The 19,544-nt window shown below is 58.3% G+C and overlaps 3 protein-coding genes across 3 annotated transcripts; 2 read left to right on the top strand and 1 right to left on the bottom strand.

Annotated features, from left to right (window-relative positions):
* Positions 1–96: 96 nt before the first annotated feature.
* On the bottom strand, positions 97–2,824 carry SLS55_001699 (uncharacterized protein; the record flags this gene model as incomplete). Its single annotated transcript, XM_066773189.1, has 3 exons — positions 97–815; positions 909–2,716; positions 2,769–2,824. The coding sequence occupies 3 exons, from the start codon at positions 2,822–2,824 to the stop codon at positions 97–99; spliced, it is 2,583 nt and encodes an 860-aa protein (XP_066635756.1).
* A 360-nt stretch (positions 2,825–3,184) lies between these two features.
* On the top strand, positions 3,185–4,033 carry wc2_2 (white collar 2 type of transcription factor; the record flags this gene model as incomplete). Its single annotated transcript, XM_066773188.1, has 1 exon — positions 3,185–4,033. One exon carries the CDS (start codon positions 3,185–3,187, stop codon positions 4,031–4,033), a length of 849 nt encoding a protein of 282 aa, XP_066635755.1.
* Positions 4,034–18,174: 14,141 nt separating this feature from the next.
* SLS55_001697 (uncharacterized protein) lies at positions 18,175–19,204 on the top strand (the record flags this gene model as incomplete). Its single annotated transcript, XM_066773187.1, has 3 exons — positions 18,175–18,236; positions 18,785–18,800; positions 18,869–19,204. 3 exons carry the CDS (start codon positions 18,175–18,177, stop codon positions 19,202–19,204), a joined length of 414 nt encoding a protein of 137 aa, XP_066635754.1.
* Positions 19,205–19,544: the final 340 nt, after the last annotated feature.

Raw genomic sequence — 19,544 nt, 5'->3', positions numbered from 1 at the left:
AAGGGACAAGTACCGCTGAAGAATCCTGGCGAGTTTGGAGGGGCCGCAACTAGTCAAGTGTGAGATTAGCGCAGATTATACCTCGGAATCGATCGCTTACGGCTGCGTGACTACGTCAATCCACCCGCTTGTGACTCTTGAATCCGATCTCAAAGTTGCAGCCTCCATACCGTCCATGGCCACCACGATCGAGACGCCTTGCCGAGCTCTGTTTTTGAACATGGAGTTGAAGCTGGGCCCAGGATACATTACCAGTTGGCTGCCGTCCGTGTTCACGTCATCCAGATGCGTGACTTTGATCCCAAACCAGGTTTGCAGGGTATCGGTAAGTGATGCATGGAACTGGACCTCGGCATCGCATGAGAGCTTTTGTGTTTCGTCATCATTGGGGATGATGGTTCTCGCGACAGCAATGTTCATGTCCTTTGTTTGAGCCGCGACAGCCAGTGCAAAGTCGTCCATCGTTTCTTCGCATTTGTGGAGAACCATGTGGATCTTGACGACAGTTCCGGTACCGACCTTGGTCTGCACCGATATGTCTCCACCAACGCTGCGTACAAGACGCTGCACGATGCTCATGCCGAGGCCAGTGCCGCTTGAAAAAGAATTCTCCTGGGAAAAGGCTTCGAACAGGCCGTCTTGGAGAAATCTCAATGTCATGCCACATCCAGAGTCCGCAACGGTCAAGGTGATTCGGCTTTGACTGTCGTTGATATCGGTGGCCGACAGCGATACTCGCACAAACCCAGCGTCGGTAAATCTTAGTGCATTGCCGAATACGTTCATGAGAATGCGCCGCCAAACTCCAGGCTGTACTGCATAGGTCCAGCAAGGACCAACTGGAAGGTCGAGAATCACGCGTACGGCTTTTCGTGAAGTGGGTGGTACTGGCGATGGCGATGACGGACTGGTGTATTCCGGAAAGAAAGGGTCGTCCTCAGTCGCGGATGGAGGTGATCCAACATTGTACGACTGTCCGGAAAATACGGCTTCCACTGTCTCCTCTGTAAGACGGCGAATGTTGGTTGGAGGGTCGGTGCTCATCAGGGAGAGAGAAGCTCGCGTAGCCCTCAGGCATCCGGGCAACGAGGGTCTTGCGGATGGACCCGTGTACTCGTTTATTCTCGAGTACTCCAGCACGTTTTGGACCGTATCGAGAAGCGTTCGCCCGCACATGGAAATCGAGTTGACGATACTAGTTTGGAACGCATCTAGGCGCATTTCCAGCAGATACTCGACACCGCCAAGAATCCCGTGGAGCGGAGAGCGAAGCTCGTGGGACATGGATTCGATGAACGATGCCTTGGCTCGGTTCACGGCAACGGTGTCTAGCCGGCCCAGCTCGGTCATGATGCTGTTACCGAACGCACGGAGATAGAGCAGATCGGATCCGTGAGATAGCTGCCGGTTTGGGTCCGAGGTCCAGCAAAGACATCCGGCAAACCATCGCTGGCGTTCGTGGTCCCACAACGGCATGATGGCGGCACTTCGAGCGTTTGAGGCGATATCAACGATAGCCTCTACTGCCGTACTACGCCGTAGCCGGCCCCTGCGGGTGTGCTTCATGGGGGTGTTGTCAACTGTCTCCCTTGCAATGTTAAAGATCTTGCCGTTTGGGTGCCTTTTCAGCAATCGGCGGAGGGAAGTCTCTGTTAAGCCCAGGTAATCCTTCCTTGCGGCACCTCCATGTCTACTTGAGCGAGCTGCATCAGCGAAGCCAAGGATTTTACAAGTGGGCAGGCGAGGATAGCCGTAGGACGAGGCGGTGGATCCGGAGGACTCCTCGGCAGTGGCAGCGGAGCGGTGGGTGGAAGCATCGTCGTCCTCATCGGTCACAGGCTCAGACGGGCCGTCCGGAGCTGCCAGGGAAGCATCGAAGAAGATGACGCCGTCGAGGTCGCTGGACTGTCGCATGATATGAGCAGCGCGAGAAAACATTCGCTCGGTTCCGGGAGACAAGAGGTCGTCCCGCGCCTCGTTGCCGCTGGGGGAAGCTTCGGTGGTGTCGTGGCGCGAAGTGTGCGATCCGGTAGGCGAACCAGTGGCGGGATTCCGCGGTACATTGAGGTCGTCGCGGGCCTGGAGGTCGGCAGCACCAGTCACAAAGGAATTCAGGCCACGGATCATCTGCTCAGCCTTGCGGTTGGTGTCCTGAGCGCGGGCGGCACGGAGATACGAGACAACAGCGGCCGCCATATCCTGCATGAAGAGCAGCTCGTCTTGCCCGAGGCCATGGCGCGGCACGTCGTCAATGATGCAGTAGACGCCAATGGCCACGCCCTGGGGACTCATCAAGGGCACGCCGGCATAGAAGCGGAAATTCGGGGCGGTAGCAGCAAAGGGAAGATCAGTGAAGCGGCGATCCTGCTGCAGATCATTGATTACCAGCACATCGGACTGCAGAGCGCATTGGCAAGTACCAAAAGCACGGGGGATGACGGCGCAGCCCAGCCAAAGGGGGTCGGCGGACTCAGCGCAGGACGGGTTGCCCAAGGGAACGGTCTGCGTGGCCTCGGCCAAGACGAACTGCGACTGGCTGTCGATCAGAGAGATGAAGGCGCGCTTCGCGTTGAGGCGGTGGGTTCCAAGCTGGGCGAAGGCGGAGAGGGCGGCATCGTTGGACGGGCGCGGGTCCAAGTCGGGGGGCTGCAGGCCGTCGGCGGCTTGGTGCAGCTGCTCGCGCAGGTCTGGCAGATGCAGCGAGGGCGGATAGTAGCTGCAAACGAGTCAGGCTCTGGCAGTAGGGACGAGGACAGATGGAGCCGCACTCGAAGACATGGCGTTCGCGCTTCCGCTCAGCGGCGAGGGCGTCCGGAGTAGCCATGGACGACGGCAGGCGCGGTGGCATGCGCTGCAGAAATACGCAGCGGCGAGAGGTGGCAAGGCATGGAGTTGACGGGCTGAGCGATCGCGCGACGGCACGCGCAGCTTGCTTGTGGCCCAGGCCCTGCGCTGCGGCTCTCGGCCCAAGCCCTGATCTGCGACCCACGCCCGTTGCTTAGCGCGGTGGCGATGCCGGGCACCGGGCTGCACGCGCGCAACGGCTGCCGGCCTCAGCTCAGCTCCCCGCACCCTAGATGCGTGCCTCCGGTGTGCGACTGTGAATTCACGATGGCTATATGCTTCGCGTATCTCGACGTCGCCCGGCCGGGCTGCAGGCTGCTCGCCGCCCGCCCCGTCGCCAATGCCGCCCTCCCCGCTCGCGAGCCACCCGGCGTCCCTCCGCGACCTGCACCTGGTGCTCACCCGCGCAACCACCGTCATGCGCGCGTCGCCCAGCGTGCTGCAGCTCACCGGCCACCCGCTCCAAAGCTTCCTCGGCGTCGCCCTGCACGGCCTGGTCCACGACGACGACGCCGCCGTCTTCCTCGCCGAGCTGGAGCAGGCTACGCACTCGGCGGCCTACGTCTTCCGCTTCTTCGCCCGCCTGCGCACGGCCCACCCCAGCCAGGCCTATGCTGCCTTTGACTTCCACGGCCACTTCCAGCGCGCCGTGCCCATTGCATTCTTCGTGTGCGTCGCCCGCCCCGCCTTTCTCTCATCGTCGATGCACATGGACACCCTGCTCGACCTAAAGACGACCGAGCTGCGCCTACTGCGCGAAATCGCCGACCTCCGCGCTGAGCGTGACAACGAGTCCCCCGTCTGCCCGCCCTCCGACCCGGTTCGCTTCCTGGTGACCAGCCCGTCCTTGCAGTCCTCCGAAGGTGGCTGCACTACCACCGTCTGCGGCGACCTCGGCATCCCCTACAAGCTCAAGCCCTTCGAACGCACGAAGCCTGGACCAGAACGACCCGGCCATCTCATCTGCACTTGGTGCGCCACCACTGAGGCCCCCGAGTGGCGCCGTGGACCGGGCGGCCCAAAGACGTTGTGCAACGCCTGCGGACTGAAGTACTCAAAGTCCTGCCGGAAATCGCCATCGTCGTCGCGATCGATTGTGCCGTCTCGGGAGCGTAGGAAGAGAACCGACGGCCGCATGAACACCGTGTACAGCCCGCCCACCAGTTCGAAATCCCCTTCTGTTGATTAGCAAGATAGTAACCATGGTACCCCACTTTTTCGGTGGACGAGCGAAATCTCGGATGGCAAACACTGGCACCTCAGGCGTGCTCTCCCTTTAGCTCCCTTTGCCACGTCCTTTCTCCGATCGACACGCCGCACGCACCCCGGCAGCCGCGGCTAGGCTCACGAGGCGTTCTGTCAGCTTGGGGAAATGGCATGCTAGTGCTTCCACTCGGCCGCTCACGCCACTTTGGGCCCGTGGCTGAGTTGGGAGGTGGCTCAACCCAGCCGAGACAGCACGGCTATCAATGCGACGGCGAGAACCCCCTCTCATTGGAAGAAGGAATGACCGTAGCGCTCTTCCATGCAACCGTCTCCCACTTACGGTGGCGCCCAGGTGCAAGGGCGCTCCTCTTTTTTTTTTTTTTTTTTGTTGTCGTCGGAAATCACTCCGACGCTTGATTGGCTGTCGTTGATCCCCCTCCATGGTGCACACTTTCCCGTTCGCACACCTACAGCAGGCAAATCACGGCCGTCGCAAAGCCTTTCTGTACCGCAGGTATCGCTGTCGTCGAGCCGGTGTAAAGCACACGCCAGGTTGCGCGCGGTGGGGATGAAGTGTCGCGCAAGACTGGCCCGTGAAGCGCTCAACGCCAACACTGCCTATCACCACGTTCCATTTTCAAGGCCGAACCACAACAACAACCGTCCAAGACGAAGCTGTCTCAGACCCGAGTACCTCAAGGACAATCCCGCTCCACTCTTGGGTTACAATCCGACTCCCTTCCTCGAAAGACCGGCACAAGGCCAGTTTGATAACGGAAAGATGGTTTGCATCGCCCGGAGATAGTGCAATACTCGGGACCCCGTGGAAAACCGACGTAAGCAGAGCTCAGCCGCCACCATCCGGCATCGAAAAAGCTGATATCTGTAACTTGTCCCCCTAAGGACGTGACTCAAAGATGAAAATGCCAAGAACAGTCACTACACTTGATAAGAGCCAACCGGCAATGCGAGCTGAAGAAGAAAATGAGATGTTGGAAGGGGACTAGGGTGGTGTAGATACGCGCGGAGGAGTGCGGCGCCACGTGGTGGACTGTGGGAGGGCAACACCTCCAGCCATACCCAATGCGGGTCGGGTGGCCTCTTCAGAGTTCGACGAGCGGGAGACGAACGCGCGAACCGAGCAGGCAGGGCGCAGCCAAGCGAGGTCAGGTGGGCGTGTGCGCAACGCCGCCCATGGGCCGTACACGGGGGCTGGTGATTCATACGAGTAAGGTTTCCGGAAGCCGGATAATGCGAGCTGGCTCACACCGGAGGCCAGGAACGGGCAGCATGCGCGGTGTGTTACACGATCTAGATGCCTCTAGCTGGAATGCTGGAGCAGGGTCCAGGCGGCGGGCCATAACAAGGCCCCAACTGCCGTCCTGTACGACCCTGGCGGTCTGCACCGCCGCCATGGCATGGCATGCTGGAAACAAAGTATAGTCGCCCGCGTCTAGACACCTCATGGCACAGGCGGCTTCCAGCAGACTTCCGCTGTAGACACTAACAGATGCAGCAGCCGCAGTCTACGCCTGTCCACCAACGTGCTGACCCGGAACCCGGGACGTGGCAATTGAGCACACCACCATCGGCAAATGTCGATAAGGTCCTAGCAGCAGCTGTTTCCTTCCTAGCTCCTATTCCTGCACGAAATTTTCCGCGTTTCATGACAAGTTCTCTTGTGGTGGGGCAACGTGCGCGTGTGATTGGGTCCCCCAACCTGTCTTCTGCCTGTCTCGTCCCCGATCGGGCTTAGCGTCGCCCAGTTGCGCGCGCGCAACGGCCCTTGTCTTTACGTCCCTTTCCGCTTAGATCTTCGCAATCTCAAAACCGAAATCTGCTCATGTTTTCTTGCCGCACCCACTTTCGCAGCTAGCCTTCCCAGCGGCTTCTGCCGGACCGTTTTCAAAGCAGAGGCTGCCGAGCTGCGACTGAGGTTCCTTGAAAGGAAAGGCATCACGTTACCGGGCTAGTGGCGTAAGTCATCTCCAACTACTTGTCCTTAAAACACAGCTTGTGTAGGCAGCCGTTGCTGCTAGCTGCTAGCCGCGCGTCCGGCGGCCCGGATAGGTAGTGTATCTTTACCTCGCCGCGCGCCGTTACGCCGCTATCCGCCCCTTCGGATTGCGCGCTCCCGGCCTCGCCGTTCCTCGTATAAAGTCGGCCGCTGTTCTCCCAATCTGGTACACTTGGAAGCGATCTCGCTTCCTTGGCACACCCGCGTGTCGTGTGGAGCTTGGCTCCTGAGGTGCTTCGTGAAGAAGCTCGGCAACAGGCAAACGTGGAATTCTCCGGAGCAGTTGCTGGTACAATTCTCCTGCGTAGATGAGTGTCGGTGCTTGGACTTGCATTTGAAGCAGAACATAGCTGCAAGCTACCAATTGCGAATGCGCCTTGGGGTTTCGAATGATTCGGCGCAGCGGAGTCGACTCCGCATCCTGAAAGGCGGACTCGAGACGGGATGGGACGGTCCGTATAGTTTGTGGTACAGTATCCAACAGGGGAAGTTGGGCCAGTCAGACATACGCAAGTCCTTGGTCCTTGATCTTCATTCAACTCAATGCAGACGTTGTGGTTTCATAAATGTATATCTCGAAAGTGCGAGCAGAAGGTACGAAGTGGAGCAATGGCCTATCAAGCATGTCTCTACGACCCCTACTACGAGTCTCTACGTATTGATCGCAGAGTGCGGCCATCGAGCATCCTACCTTCTCCGTTATTCCTGCGTTGAAAAGCCTTGACGTCCTTTGTATTCAGCTACCATACGCCTCTCAGGCTCTCAGACTAGTTGCCCCATCCAGCTTAGCGCCGGCTAGCCTTGCAAGGCTACCCGCCGTGCCGCCCCAGCATCTCCGTCTCTTGACACTACAACCCAAGCCAAAATTTCCACCTCCCCACACAGAAACAACGCCCCCCACGCACAAGATGAAACCACTAGCCGACGGCTAGGACCTCCGAGCCTACTACTTCCCGTCCACATTTATTCCCAACCGCGAATCCTCCGAGCTCATGGAAAGTAGAAGCCGTGGAGAACCCATCCTTGAGCCCCACTACAAGCTTTTGTCCATTCTCTACAAGTTGGTTGCAACGAAGGGGAGCTTGAGCCTGGAGAAGCTAGCAGCTCCAAGCTCCAACAGAGCGGCGAGCTCACCCTTTCGGGGCGGATGGTCGTCGTCCCTTGCTCGCCCAAGGCCAGAAGGGTCAGACACGGCAACCCAGGTCAGTCTGTTTCCCCGCAAAAAATGCAAAGCTCTTGATTTTGCAAGACGTCGGCGACGGTGCTGCAGGCAGGGCCTGTTCCCCCCAACGCGCAGTTTTCGCTTCGCCAACCCGGGGCACCGTCGCGTTATACGCCAGCTTCTCGCAGACGAACGCTGACGGCGGGGCGGGGCGACGCAGGGCGAAGCGGGACTGCCCGCAGCACCACGGCGCGAGAGGCAAGCGAGCGACATGGCAAAGGATCAAACACATAGCCAGCGTGCCACCGCCCCCGGGTGAAAATCATACTGCCGTATCGCCGTTCACCGTAGCTTCGACTGCGCCTTCTCACATGATCGCAAGGTACTATTCGCTAAATCCTCCCGTGCGGATGGGGTGGAGCGCCCGTACGCCAGGTCAGGTCTTGAACGGTGGAGCTACATCGGGGCCAATGGGCATTCTACCAACGGGTTCTCAGTCAGCTTCGTGGCGCGAACTTGTGGCAGACAGAACGATGGGAATGGCAGAGGCCATGCAGCGCGATCAAAGCTACCCGATATGGCGGTGGACTCGCTCATACGAGCAGCGTGGAACGAGTCGTGGTATGTCTGTAGTGCTACGTGTGGATGTTGAATGCAACGCAACGCCGACTGGCGGTTCCGCTCAATTGACCTGCCCCATGTTCAACCCCGGTCCCATATGCCGTCTCCACAACGCTTCCGTGTTGTGCTCTGTGTCCCCCACATACTGGCAAGATCGAAAATGCGCTGGCCCATGCTTCTTGTTGTCTGCTCGCCGTTGTGGAATACCAAAAAGAAACCTTCGACAGTGGCGCGTTTGAGGTAGGACAAGGCGATGAAATCGGACAGTCGTGAAGTACGGTAGCTTTCGAGAACTTTCTGGTTGAGCAGCTGTCAGCGAAAGGAAGCACGCCAAAGCGTTTTCCGCCAACAACCTTTGGCGATGTGGGAGTGGGTCAGCTTGCTGACGCAGCGTACGAAGAGCGCGGCGCTCGCCCGCAATGCGCCGGCAAGAATCGCAGTCCAGGGCTAGCGTGCGACAGCGCGATGAATGCGATCAGAGCTTTCTCTGGAGAGGAGTGCTGTCTGCAGTCCGAATCGTGAAGCGCGTTGTCTGATTCCGAAGGGGGTTTTAAGAGAAGAAAAGGTAGAGCTGCAGCGGAGGCCGTTCAGATTCTCGGCGAGCGGGCATCGTCGTGGAATCAATGTCCGCTTCCTGTAGCCTATCTCTTGGAGGGCAGTTGAAGAGATCTTGTGAGGTGACCCGCGGGTGTCGCCCGAAGCTGGCGGTGGGAGGCGTGGCTGAGCTCGTCCGCCGTTGCGCTGTCGCACGCCGAAAGTGCCAGCAATGGGCGCATCGAGAGGGCCGCATTGCACGCGACAGCGAGGAAGGGTCGCTCAGAGGAGTACGCGACAAGATGGTGCCAGTCGAGAGTGACGCGAGACGGAGCTGGGAAAGTGAGCGCGTCTCAGGCGCTTGCGAGCGGGCGAGCGAGCGGACAGCCCTCGGCCGCATGGCAAAGATGCGCGTCTTAACACCACGCCGAGCATCGCAGTTCTAACGCGCTCACCTCCGCTCCAAAGGGCGCCAGCGTCGAGCCTACAGATACTGCGTGGTGCGGCGGTCTTGACGCGACCCAGCGCGAGCGGGCGACGAGCGCCGCAGCCCACCAAACTCAACACCAAGCGGCTTCTGCGCCGCCGCTGACGCTCGCCCTCACGATCGTGGCAGCTGCCTCTACACCGCGAGCGCAGAACGAGAAGCAGAGAGCGACCGTCGCGCGCACGCTGCTCGAGTCCGCCACCACCGCAGGAGCCGCTGCTGCCGCCGGCCTTGCGCTCACTCACTTCTTAACCTAATCTTCTCCCTCAAGGAGCGCAGAACGAAAACGCAAAGAGCGACCATCACGCACACGCTGCTCAAGTCGCCATCACCGCAGGAGCCGCTGCCGCCGGCCTTGCGCTCACTTCTTGTCTTAATCTTCTTCCTCAAGGCCCTGCTCAAGGCAGGATCGCTCAACGAAAAAGAGGAACTCGAGGAGTTCGCGTCAGCCCGAGACAGTGCAATACGGGCGACACCGTGCCTCTGAAGATGAGCGGAGCCCAGCAGCCCCAGAGGCGGGTTCAAAAAACAAGCAAGAGTAATCTGGCCCCCGTAGGGGCATTCTCGAGATTAAAAGAGAAAGAACAGTTACTACACTTGATCAGAGCCAAAAGGCAATGAGAGCTGAAGAAGAAAGGGAGGTCGAGGAGCGGAAGGGTTTATATACAAGGCAGATCGGACGCACGGACGATGTGGCAGCAGGCTGGACCCTGGGAAAGGATGTCCCTTTGGCATGGCAACGGCCCCGGCTAAGCCTAATCGAGAGGTCGGTGGAAGGAAAGGGAAGCAAACGGAACGGGTGGGGCCCGGTGGCCGGTCAGGAGGGCAACGGACGGGCGCCCTCACGTGCTGGGTGCCGGGCGGCGTCGCGGCTGGACCCTGGCAGTACGGCCGTCGAACACTGGGCGCGAGGTCTGGTGCCCTCTGCCTTCGTGCGCAGCTGGACGCCCAACCCTTCCCGAGAGGGCTTGAGCATGGCTCTACGCCGAGGAAATCAGCCCACTGACACGAGGCCACACTATGGCGCAACGGATGTGCCTCTGCCAGCCCAGGGTGCCTCTCGGAAGCACCATTGCTCGTGCGCATCCGAAAATCTCAAATGCGCCATGGCACCTGGTCCACACTCGACGCCGACCCCACGAGCGGCAGCAGTGAAACACAATGTCGAGTGACTGATGGAACCAGCGACAACTCATTCGTTCACGGACAGTGCTTCAAGGACAAGTCAAGTAAGTTCGTCATCTGCAAGCTGCATTTCACGCGTGAGCAAGCATTTCCAAGAGCACAAGTGTCAGACGATGAGGTACATGAACGAAATCACTCTAGAATTCTGTCGTATACATGTCCTTTCGTATCAATCAGCAAGTATCAGCAACTCTGACCCTGTGATCCTCAACATCATCCCAGCAACTTTCATCCCTCGATGAACACCACTGGCTACCATCTTCAGCCAGGACTCCCGTGACCATGTCGACGACCTCCTTCTTGTCCAACGACGGCGTCCAAGCGGTGGGTGTAGTGCTGTTCGACGCTCATGCCTCGGTCTTGCTCGTGATCGTCCCGGGCAAGGTTCGACAGACGGGCCAGGGCGTGGTCCATCCTCTTGCCAGACAGTATGCTCTCTTACCCCGTGCTGGGGCAGCGGAGATGAAAGTCGAGATTGGAAGGGGGGAATGGCTGGAATGCAACAGGACTTCCTCGTCGTCCATGCCGGGCTCAGCCAACGTAGTAGCAGCCGAACTCCTGCAATGCATCAGTAACTGAACAGACATGAAAGATTCCAGTGAACATACACATCGTTCGACAGTTCTGGGAGGCGTTGCAGAACCTCTGCGATAGACGGCAGGCATGGGGCGGCTTGGGCCGCGTGAGATGTTGTAACGCGCGCTCTCTGGCGACACGCCGTGGGTGTCTTCTCCGGCGCAGTTGTCGGTGAGTCCGTCAGGCGGACATTGACCGCTGGGAGGTCCAGAAGTGGCAGGAATCTCTGCTGCCCGTTCTGGCTGGGCGGCGGCGGACGAAGACCGAACCTGTTGCTGGTGTGCGAACGGGCCGACATGGGCAGCCCACCATGGGCCAGAGCTGCCGATGGCTGGAAAGGCGAGGAAGTGTCAGCAGAGCCACTGGATAAAGTGCGGGAGGAAACGGGACGGAGGATTGGACTCACGAAGATAAAAATAGGGTATTCACCACCACAGATGTGAGGTTGGGTTTGGAGGCACCCACCCAGCCGATTCTCTGTGGGAAGGTGCCCCCAACCCGCAAAATGATCGGTGGAGGAGGTATCTGACGTAGCAGGCTGTTAGCATCGTGCTTCAGAAGGGGAGTTCAAGCAGGGGGGTTCAACTCACAAGATGGAAAAATAAGAATATGATAACAATAGAGGAAAACAACCGCCGGCGTAGGAGGACGGGCGTGCAGTTGTGGAGGTGTGGAGTGGAGAGGATGAGGAGGAAAGGTGGCGGACGGAGGGGCTTTTGAAGGCGCGAGCGTACTTGCCTTCGGCAGGTAGGCAGCAGCAGACAGCGCGGTCACGTCACCGTCCTTCGACGCGACTGTGGCAAGCACGACGGGCCCTCGGCCGAAGGTGGGACATGGCGCGCTGCCGATCACTTCAGAGGTCACGGCCGTGCAGGCCCGTAGAGGCATCCGGGCAGGTGCGCAGCCGCTACTTCCGCGAGCTTGAACCAAACGCCAGGCTGCAGCGTTCTTGCAGGGCAAGAGAGACGGATGATACGCTTCCTTGCTGGCAGCTCATCCTGCCATGTGACCAAACCACACTGGCCACCTATCAGGGGTTCAGATCTGCCACTCTAGCGCTGCTTGTTCTACAAAACGCTGTGAGTGGTGGCAAAGCGGTATCATGTTGGTACCACCTTATTGAAAGTTCCATACCGTTTCTGCTTGGAAGACGTGCTGTTGCAGCTGGGGTGGGTAGAAACAGGGGAGCTGGTGCGCGTTCACGTTGAGGGGCATTTGGAGTAGACAGGTTCGATCGAGTGACAACTCGCAATGGCACCGGAGAGGACATGGGTCGCCAACTGCCTGTATGATTATCCATATAGCTACATTGCTAGCGAGCTTCTCTTCTTCTGTTGCGCTGCCTGTTGCGTGAACTGGTCACTGTCAAGCACCGCTTCGACCCAGAACCGCTCGAGACCGATATAGCACCAGCTTTGGCCCCTTAGTCTGATGTGATGGCCCGCTGCATTCATTTCTTCAGCCAAAATCTCCTCACTTTGTGCCACCAGAGCTTCCTTCGCTCTCTCCAGCTGTTCCGTCACACTTTCATGCCGGGCGGTGTAGAGGGTACGTGTAGGATGGCGCTGATGTCGAGAAGCTCCGAGGTGAGGACATGCGGGCGCAGGACCTGCTATGGCGAAGCATTGAAGGGAGAGGGCTGGCGGTAAGGGTCTGGAGGGGAGTGCTATCTGCGCGGCGGCGAGAAATTGGGTCGCAAGCGGATTGTCGCAGTGGGACGGCGGCGCCTGAAGGAGAATAAGGGCAGCTTTGCGCTTTTGGGCTGCAGAGGATTTTTCTACACTCTTCTCAAGGGGTTAGAGACAGTCATGAAGGATAGACTCGCATTTGAGAGGATGAATGGCGTGAAAGATACCCTTGGTCGAGCAGAAATTGGAGAAATGTCGCCGCTGAGTAAGTGTTCGCTGATGGGACACTCCGGCGCATTTCCTCTGTCTCAATGCATCGTGGCGTGTTTTGGATGGCGAATCATGTGCAGGCTGGAGCCGCGAAGGAGTTGGGTGCGCTGCGAGGGTAGGATGGTCGCGGCGAGCCCGGGCTGCCGCCGGCGATTGCGATCCTTGGCCCTCGGCGACCGCCATGCTCCCGTCACCTTTACCACACACCCCCGCCCCCACAGCGGACGGCCTCTGCTACCTTCATCAAAGCACCTTTACAGAGCTGGCTGCAAGAACCATCTGGTAGGCGCTGGTCAAAGCACCGCCATACACGAAGGATTCAAGCTGACATACCTGCCTGGCTCTCGTCCTTCCCAGCAGCGCGCGCTCGATCCATCAGTATTCCCGGATGCAAACGACCAGCATATCTCCAGCTAGAGCCTACAGCTTAGCTAATGGCCATTGTTCTCCCAGTATGTCCACGCAAACCTACAGCCTAGCTTGAGCAGCCAAACGAACTAACGAGCGCCAGGTGTCTCCCGTCCCATACTTCTCCTCACATATTCTTCACGGATATCTTTTCTGTTTCGACGAGCTTGAGTACACCCGAGATCAGATTACCAGCCAACACACTGCTCTCTGTCAGCGCTGCACGCCAGGCGACCCGTACGGACCGATGGGCTGAAGGTATCGCCAACTCAGTCACTGCTGCCGCGGCCAGGTTGAGCAGGCGGACTATACCTCGCAAGATCTGTGATGCATAACTGCACACTGTGCTCTTTTTTCCATGGATGAGAGGCGCGCTGGCGGGCCGGACCTGTACTCCCCCAGAGTACTGCTCTGTCGGCACGCCTCTTCCGCCCACTTCGAGGAGTGACAGCCAGCTGCATCAAGGGAGTTCGTAGCCTCTGCAGGTCAGTACCGCCGTGCAAGTGCTGAGAGCTGGGAGGGGCCGATCAATGGTCTTTGTCCTGCAGCCACAGTAAGGCGAATCGATGCGTTTTTTCTTTCAGCGCTCCCTCAGAGGTATGCCTTGCTGATGTGTTGCACAGGTCCGGAAGTCAGAAGCTGTATCCGTTTCCCTGGCGATTGCCGTCGTAATCCTAGAGAGACGAGGCCTTTGGCCACTCCAGCCGAGATGACAGCGCCGCTGTGATGGTGGACACAGCGGTGCAGGAGGGTCGAAGATGTGGATTCTTGACAAGCTAAAGTTCAACGGCAACTCGCACAACGAGTTTTCTGATTGTCATTACGTGGCGACCAGGGCAAATGGAAATTCCGGGGATGGAGTGGAATGGCTATAAGTTCGCAATCACCCGCGGCAAGCCTGACCAGGGAGGTGCTTGAAGGCTGGACTACAGTGCATGAAGATTGAGGAGGTCGCATAATGGGCTTGGGTACTGGATAAGGAGAAATGAATTTGTGCTTGTTGCCAGTCATTGGTGGAAGTGCCGAGCGTAAGGCTCACGATACAGGCGAGAGCAAGCATGTCTGTTTGCTTCCTGTAGATTGGACTTGTGTCGGTGAATGCGGACTGCGCACCGCTGGAGGGTAGCCACATCGAAGCAATTGCCCGGGGTTTCGACGATGGTTGGCATGGTTGTAAGGGGGATGAATCAAGCTTTCTGTCAGACATGGACTGGCGGCCCACTAACGAATCGCTGGCTGACAGCTGCTGCGCCATTGCGGCGGCTTCACAGGGCGGGGTGCCCTAAGGCGTAGGCTGCCGCCCGCCGGCCCAGCGCTTTGCCCTCCTCGTCCTACTCCGTTTCCCACCCCCATGAACGCCAGCAGCTCGTCAAAGAGATATGGACGCCACCCTTATACGGCCGACCCGCCGCTTCGCTTCTCAGAGCCTCTTCCACGTGTTTCCTTCGTGCACCGCATTACCTCTCATGGCGCGCTCAGGTGCGGGCTGACTTGCGGTCGCATGAGCACTCCGCTACGGTTTTTGCCTGAGACCATCCCTGTTCCATTGAGTACGCCCGGCTTGGTCATTTGCTAACAGCGCACCCTATGCACACCAGTGTGTGACAGCTTCGCGCCCTCTTCCGAGCGCTCGTTTCTCACGCCCCCCCGCGTCTTCCTCTGGTACTCTACACGACCAGAACATCTGTACCTTGGCACAGCTTCCCTTGTTACCAGAACTCCTTCCGGCCGGCTCAACGATACTCTGTTCGGTGGGTCGAGGGTCGTATGGCACTTGCAAAGAGAGCTGTGCCACTCTTCCCGGCGCCGAAACCATTACCAGAGACAAGATTGCAGAGAGCCAAGATGACCACAGATACCACTAAGCGCTGGGGCTATCGGAAGTGCGACAAGGTAATTCATTTATCAGAGACTCTATTTACCAGCACAGTACGCTCAACTAACCGCTTCCTCCGCAGTGTCTTCTTATCCGTTCTCATACAGATCCTCCCAGGCGCTCCCAGCTGAGCTTTGCGCAGACTACACGACCTTTCTACAAGCCCCCAGATACCGATGGAACCAGTCGAGCGGCGGCGGGCTTGCTTCCTACACCCCGCCACGTGTCCAGGCATCTACTCCTAGACAGCGACGACGACTACGTTGGGACAGCATGTACTGGAGTCTGAGATCCTTGTATGTTGACTGCAGTGATAGTGACTACACGTCGCATGGCCAGACTCCGTGAACAGAGATATGAGCAGATGACACGGAGACATTCGATAGGAAGCAGTGACGGCTTTCTCTCCCTCACAGCATAGTGCATGTCTCCAATGTTGTCGCCTAAATTACCAGCGGTTTCTCACACATCAACGGAGACGCGGACGTTGGGAGCTAGGAAGTCTCTCTCTTCCCTGAAGACATCTTGACGAAGCTCTGTACGGACATGAATGTGGAGCGTGCAACAGTATGGATGCACCCTGCCCCCCGGATGATACAACGCTTCCTGACAGCTGGCAAAGGGCAGTGGGAGACACCCGAACACATGGGATCACAGGATTCTGGGTGGAGGAAGAGAACCTTCATGCACCTTGAGGGGAAGGATTCTGACGCGATCTCCGCAAATCGCCAGCAGGGAATGCAGATAGGATCCTTCGCAGTCACTCTTCGAGAACTCAAGTACCTGATCGGCGCTGGCGTGGGTACGATGGCTCTATGTACTCTGGCTCTCACCGCCAGGACCCCCGGCCCTAGAGTAACATGAAATCCTTCTTTGTCTCCAAAGTTGAGCCGTCTTTGCATTCTTTTGAAGTAAATGGTAGAGCTCGCAGTTTCGGATAGCTCGAGGATGGGTGGTACCCCAGAGCGTGTCACAACCATTGAACCCCCTCCTTCAGACGCCGCAGATAGCGCATACATCGCCATTGCATCTGCTCAGTCACTGTTTACCTGGGGGCAGCCATGACCGGACAATGCTTGCCATCATGAAGGAGCGCCCTTCCGCAGCCCGGGATGGCCGCAAGCGCACCTTCGCCATCCAGACAGGTGGACCCACCATGTCGTCAGCCTTCCACTCGCTGACCTCCGCCGCAGAGTCGATTGGCCAGCGCGGCCGCTGCTGCCTGCCATGACGCAAGCCTGACCATCGCCCTCCTGCCCGTACCCAGCCGAGAAGGCACTGCCCTCCCACAGCTCTCAACGTTTAAAGCGCGCGTCACCCGCATCTCCCCTCTCCTCTCTCCTTAACCAACTCTCCACTCCACGCCTTGCCCTTCGGTCTCCTCCTGAGGCGCCCCTTTTGCGCGCCTCTTTTGCGCCGTCGCCCCTTGTGGGCTGTCGCCCCTTTTGCGCTGTCGCCCCGCCTCTTCTGCGCCGTCGCCCCGCCCGACGATGCCTCGGCAGCTGTACGTTCTGACTCCATCTCTCCCATCCTTTGCAGGCCATTGCTGACATTTCCTTCACAGGAGGGAGCCCTCCTTCCCCACGCCCGCGATTGCGGGTGTGACGGGCTCCCCGGCATCGTCGGGTAAGCAGTCACCCTCTCTGCCGTTGATGAGACTCAAGCTGACTGTTGCAAAAGGCGGGCTGAGCGGCCCCATGGCCTCCTCGCCCTCGTCTCCCCCTGGTGTGCTACGCGAACATGATACAGATTCTTCCTGCTTCGGGCAAAGTGAGTGCTCTCTTCCCTTGAGTACCGTTTCTGAATTCAACAGCTGACAAGGCCTACGGAAAGAACAACGCCAACGTAGCGATGGAATGTGCCACTCCTCCTCAAATCGCCATGAGATCGCATTCGCTCCCGCCGAAAAGGCAAGCCTGGGGGCTCGACCCTTGTGAGTCCGTCCTGTCTTATCTCCCCTTGTTCCGTGGCCCCTGATGTTCCTTGCTGATCATTCTTCTCACCCAGCCTTCCACCCTCTCGTCAGCGAAAGCGACAAGGCGGCATCTTCATGCCGGTTTCATTCCTCCCGCCTTCCACCCCAAGTACCAACGAGATGGCGGATCCAGGGACCCCGTACGTGCTGAGCACACCTCCTCCGGCTCGAAATACGAGCAGCACCATCGGCTCCCACTCCTCGCGCCACGTACTACACCAATCCTCATTGGAGATGAATACATTCTTGGCACACATGGAAGGGTGGAAAAGTGGGCGGTGGTTGTGAAGGGCAAAGGCAGTGGGCAGTACTCTGCCTTGTATGGAGGCGCAGAGCGCATCCCGGACAAGCTGTTGGTGGTGGTGGCTTGCTTGGTGTTATTTTTTTCATTTTCATTTTTCATCAAAGTATGTCATCAGGGGAGTCATTGAGAACAAAGCAAGAACAGAATGACAAAGTCTCGCATGATCAGTGCTGCTCCACCGAGTTTCCTAGTGCACGTGTCTGATTCACTGTTTCTTCAGTCCCCGTTTGAAGCGCACGGTGTCCCATGGATTCCATCAGTGCCAAGCGGAGGTAGATTCTGAGAATGAGCCTGACTGAGTCGCCAACATTCTCAAGATGATGCTGCAGATACTAAGGCGGCGGGTGTAAAAAGCGCTTGAGAGAATTGCGTCACTTGACTGAGAAGATGGAACATGACAGCCATGGCAAAGGCGCACACAGTCGAGCGGCCGGCGGTAAACTCAGCCAACATGGTAGCGAGCGAATGTTCTGTTGCCTGAGCCGGACATCTTTGCGCGGTCAGGCAAGCTCCCCGGCTCGCGTGGTAGCCTAGCCGCAGGTCGTGGAGACGGATTCCTAGCGGCATACGGGCCGGCGGCGCTGGACGAGGAGAGCGTAGTCATCGCCGTCAATCTCCTCACGTGCAATACCGCACGCCTCGTACTGGCCCGGGGGAGAGCTTGTCAGCAGGCCGGACGGGTTTTTACCCTTGCGGCAGGGGCTGCAGCGCTGCAGCACTGTCGTTGGCGCCCGTGACCGTTACGGTCAGCCCGAGCGCACACGGTTCCAGCGCGTGACCAGGTGGCATCTTCAAACAATAGCTAGCAGTGCTGAGGCACGGGGCGGAGGCTCAGGATCTGCTGGCAGCTGCCCGCATGGGTGCCCGTGCGCGCGTCGTCGCATACTTAAACCGCCTCGCCCGCCCTCACCCTCTCTTTCTTTCCTCTCCTCCTCAACAACCACTCCCCACAACTTCAACCCAACACGAGCTGCGCCTTGGCCTCCAAGGCGAGGCATTTGCCCACCAGGGCAAGGCCCTGCTCTACCCAACCTGTAAGTCACTCCCTCATCGCCTTGTCTTGATGCGCGCTCACTGACGCATGCAGTCCGGTGATCTGCCCTTCGGCAGAAAAGACGCAAAAGCGCGCGCCGCTCACAGTGGGTAAGTACCGTCGCATCCTTTGATCTGCTTGAGTTTCCTGCTTCGGAAGATCTACAACTAACACCCTCATTTAGTTCCCTGAGGTTCACCACCACTGTGGGCGGCGCGCGCCTCTCCACGCCCATTGGTGAGTAAACTTTTGCTGAAGCCGACCATCACATCGAGCGATGCGCTGACACATGTCGCAGTGGCGCTCTCTGCTCCCTCGCGAGCAAGCGCTCTGGCCGGGCCCGGTTTCGACACAACTCCAGAGCACGCCAAAATCAGCTCCACTGAAACCGGGCTCGGCCACAACACCAGGGCAAACCACTTGAAGTGGTGGAAATCCACACGAGGCCTAAATGTGAGTCAACCTTTTCCAGCGCCGGTGCTCTTTGGCCCACTGAAACTGACACAACTTTGCAGTCTGGGCTGCTGCCCAAGCGGCAGCCAGCCACACCAGGCTTGGCCCTGGCCATCGATGCCGGGGCCACGAGCCACCTCGCAGGACTGCCGGCCCGCTCGCACCCACAGGGCTGGCAGTCCCTGCCATACTCAACATCCGCCAGCGCCTTCTGGCGCAAGGTAAGTCCACCTCACCCAGACATGATGAGCCCTGTGTTCCGAGCCTGATGCTGACTTTTTTGATGCAGCCAGTACCACTACACTTACTGCTTCTTGAGCTCCTCTTTGCCACCGAGGACGAGTTCGGGGCCATCTGCAACCTTCCGACCGAAGTCCTTGAACTCGTCCTCAAAGAAACCGGTGGTAAAGAGGAGCTCAAGAAGAATTGCTTTGTTTCTCAGCGCTTCCGGGACATTACGCAGGCAATGCTCATCAAGAAGGTCACCGTCCGGTATAACGATGTGGTCCCAATCACGAAGCTGTTCGTGCTTCGAAAAGACTTGGCTAAGTCTTTGCAGTACCTGACCGTGAACAGCTTCGTGATTGGGACCATGGAACTGCAAAGGGCCCATGTTCCCGAGTAGCCGGATGGCACATTCATTGTTTCCCGGAGCGCCGCTCGCACCATCACAACATCCGTCGACCAGCTGTCCTCAGCCTCCAACAGGCTGTCGCCACTCTCAAGATTTTCGGGCTTTCGCCGCTGCAGTCATGTCATTTACGTACAGCGCTTCTGAGACGGTGGAGGAAATAATCAAGGATAGGAGGCGAGGGGAAAAATAAATCACAAAATTCAGTCGATACAATTCATGATTCCTGTTCTGAACCGCAAACTGTGCGCACTCGAGTGAAGGTCGTGACGCGTGAATCCACCGCAGGCTCTACACTTCGGCCTCTTGTGCCTGCTGAACGCTTCGATAAGCC

The sequence above is a fragment of the Diplodia seriata genome, assembly GCF_021436955.1.
Source record: "Diplodia seriata strain FDS-637 chromosome Unknown scaffold_2, whole genome shotgun sequence".
NCBI classification, from domain to species: domain Eukaryota; kingdom Fungi; phylum Ascomycota; class Dothideomycetes; order Botryosphaeriales; family Botryosphaeriaceae; genus Diplodia; species Diplodia seriata.
Note: the sequence above shows the minus strand (reverse complement) of the source record. Positions and strands in the feature narration are given on the sequence as shown.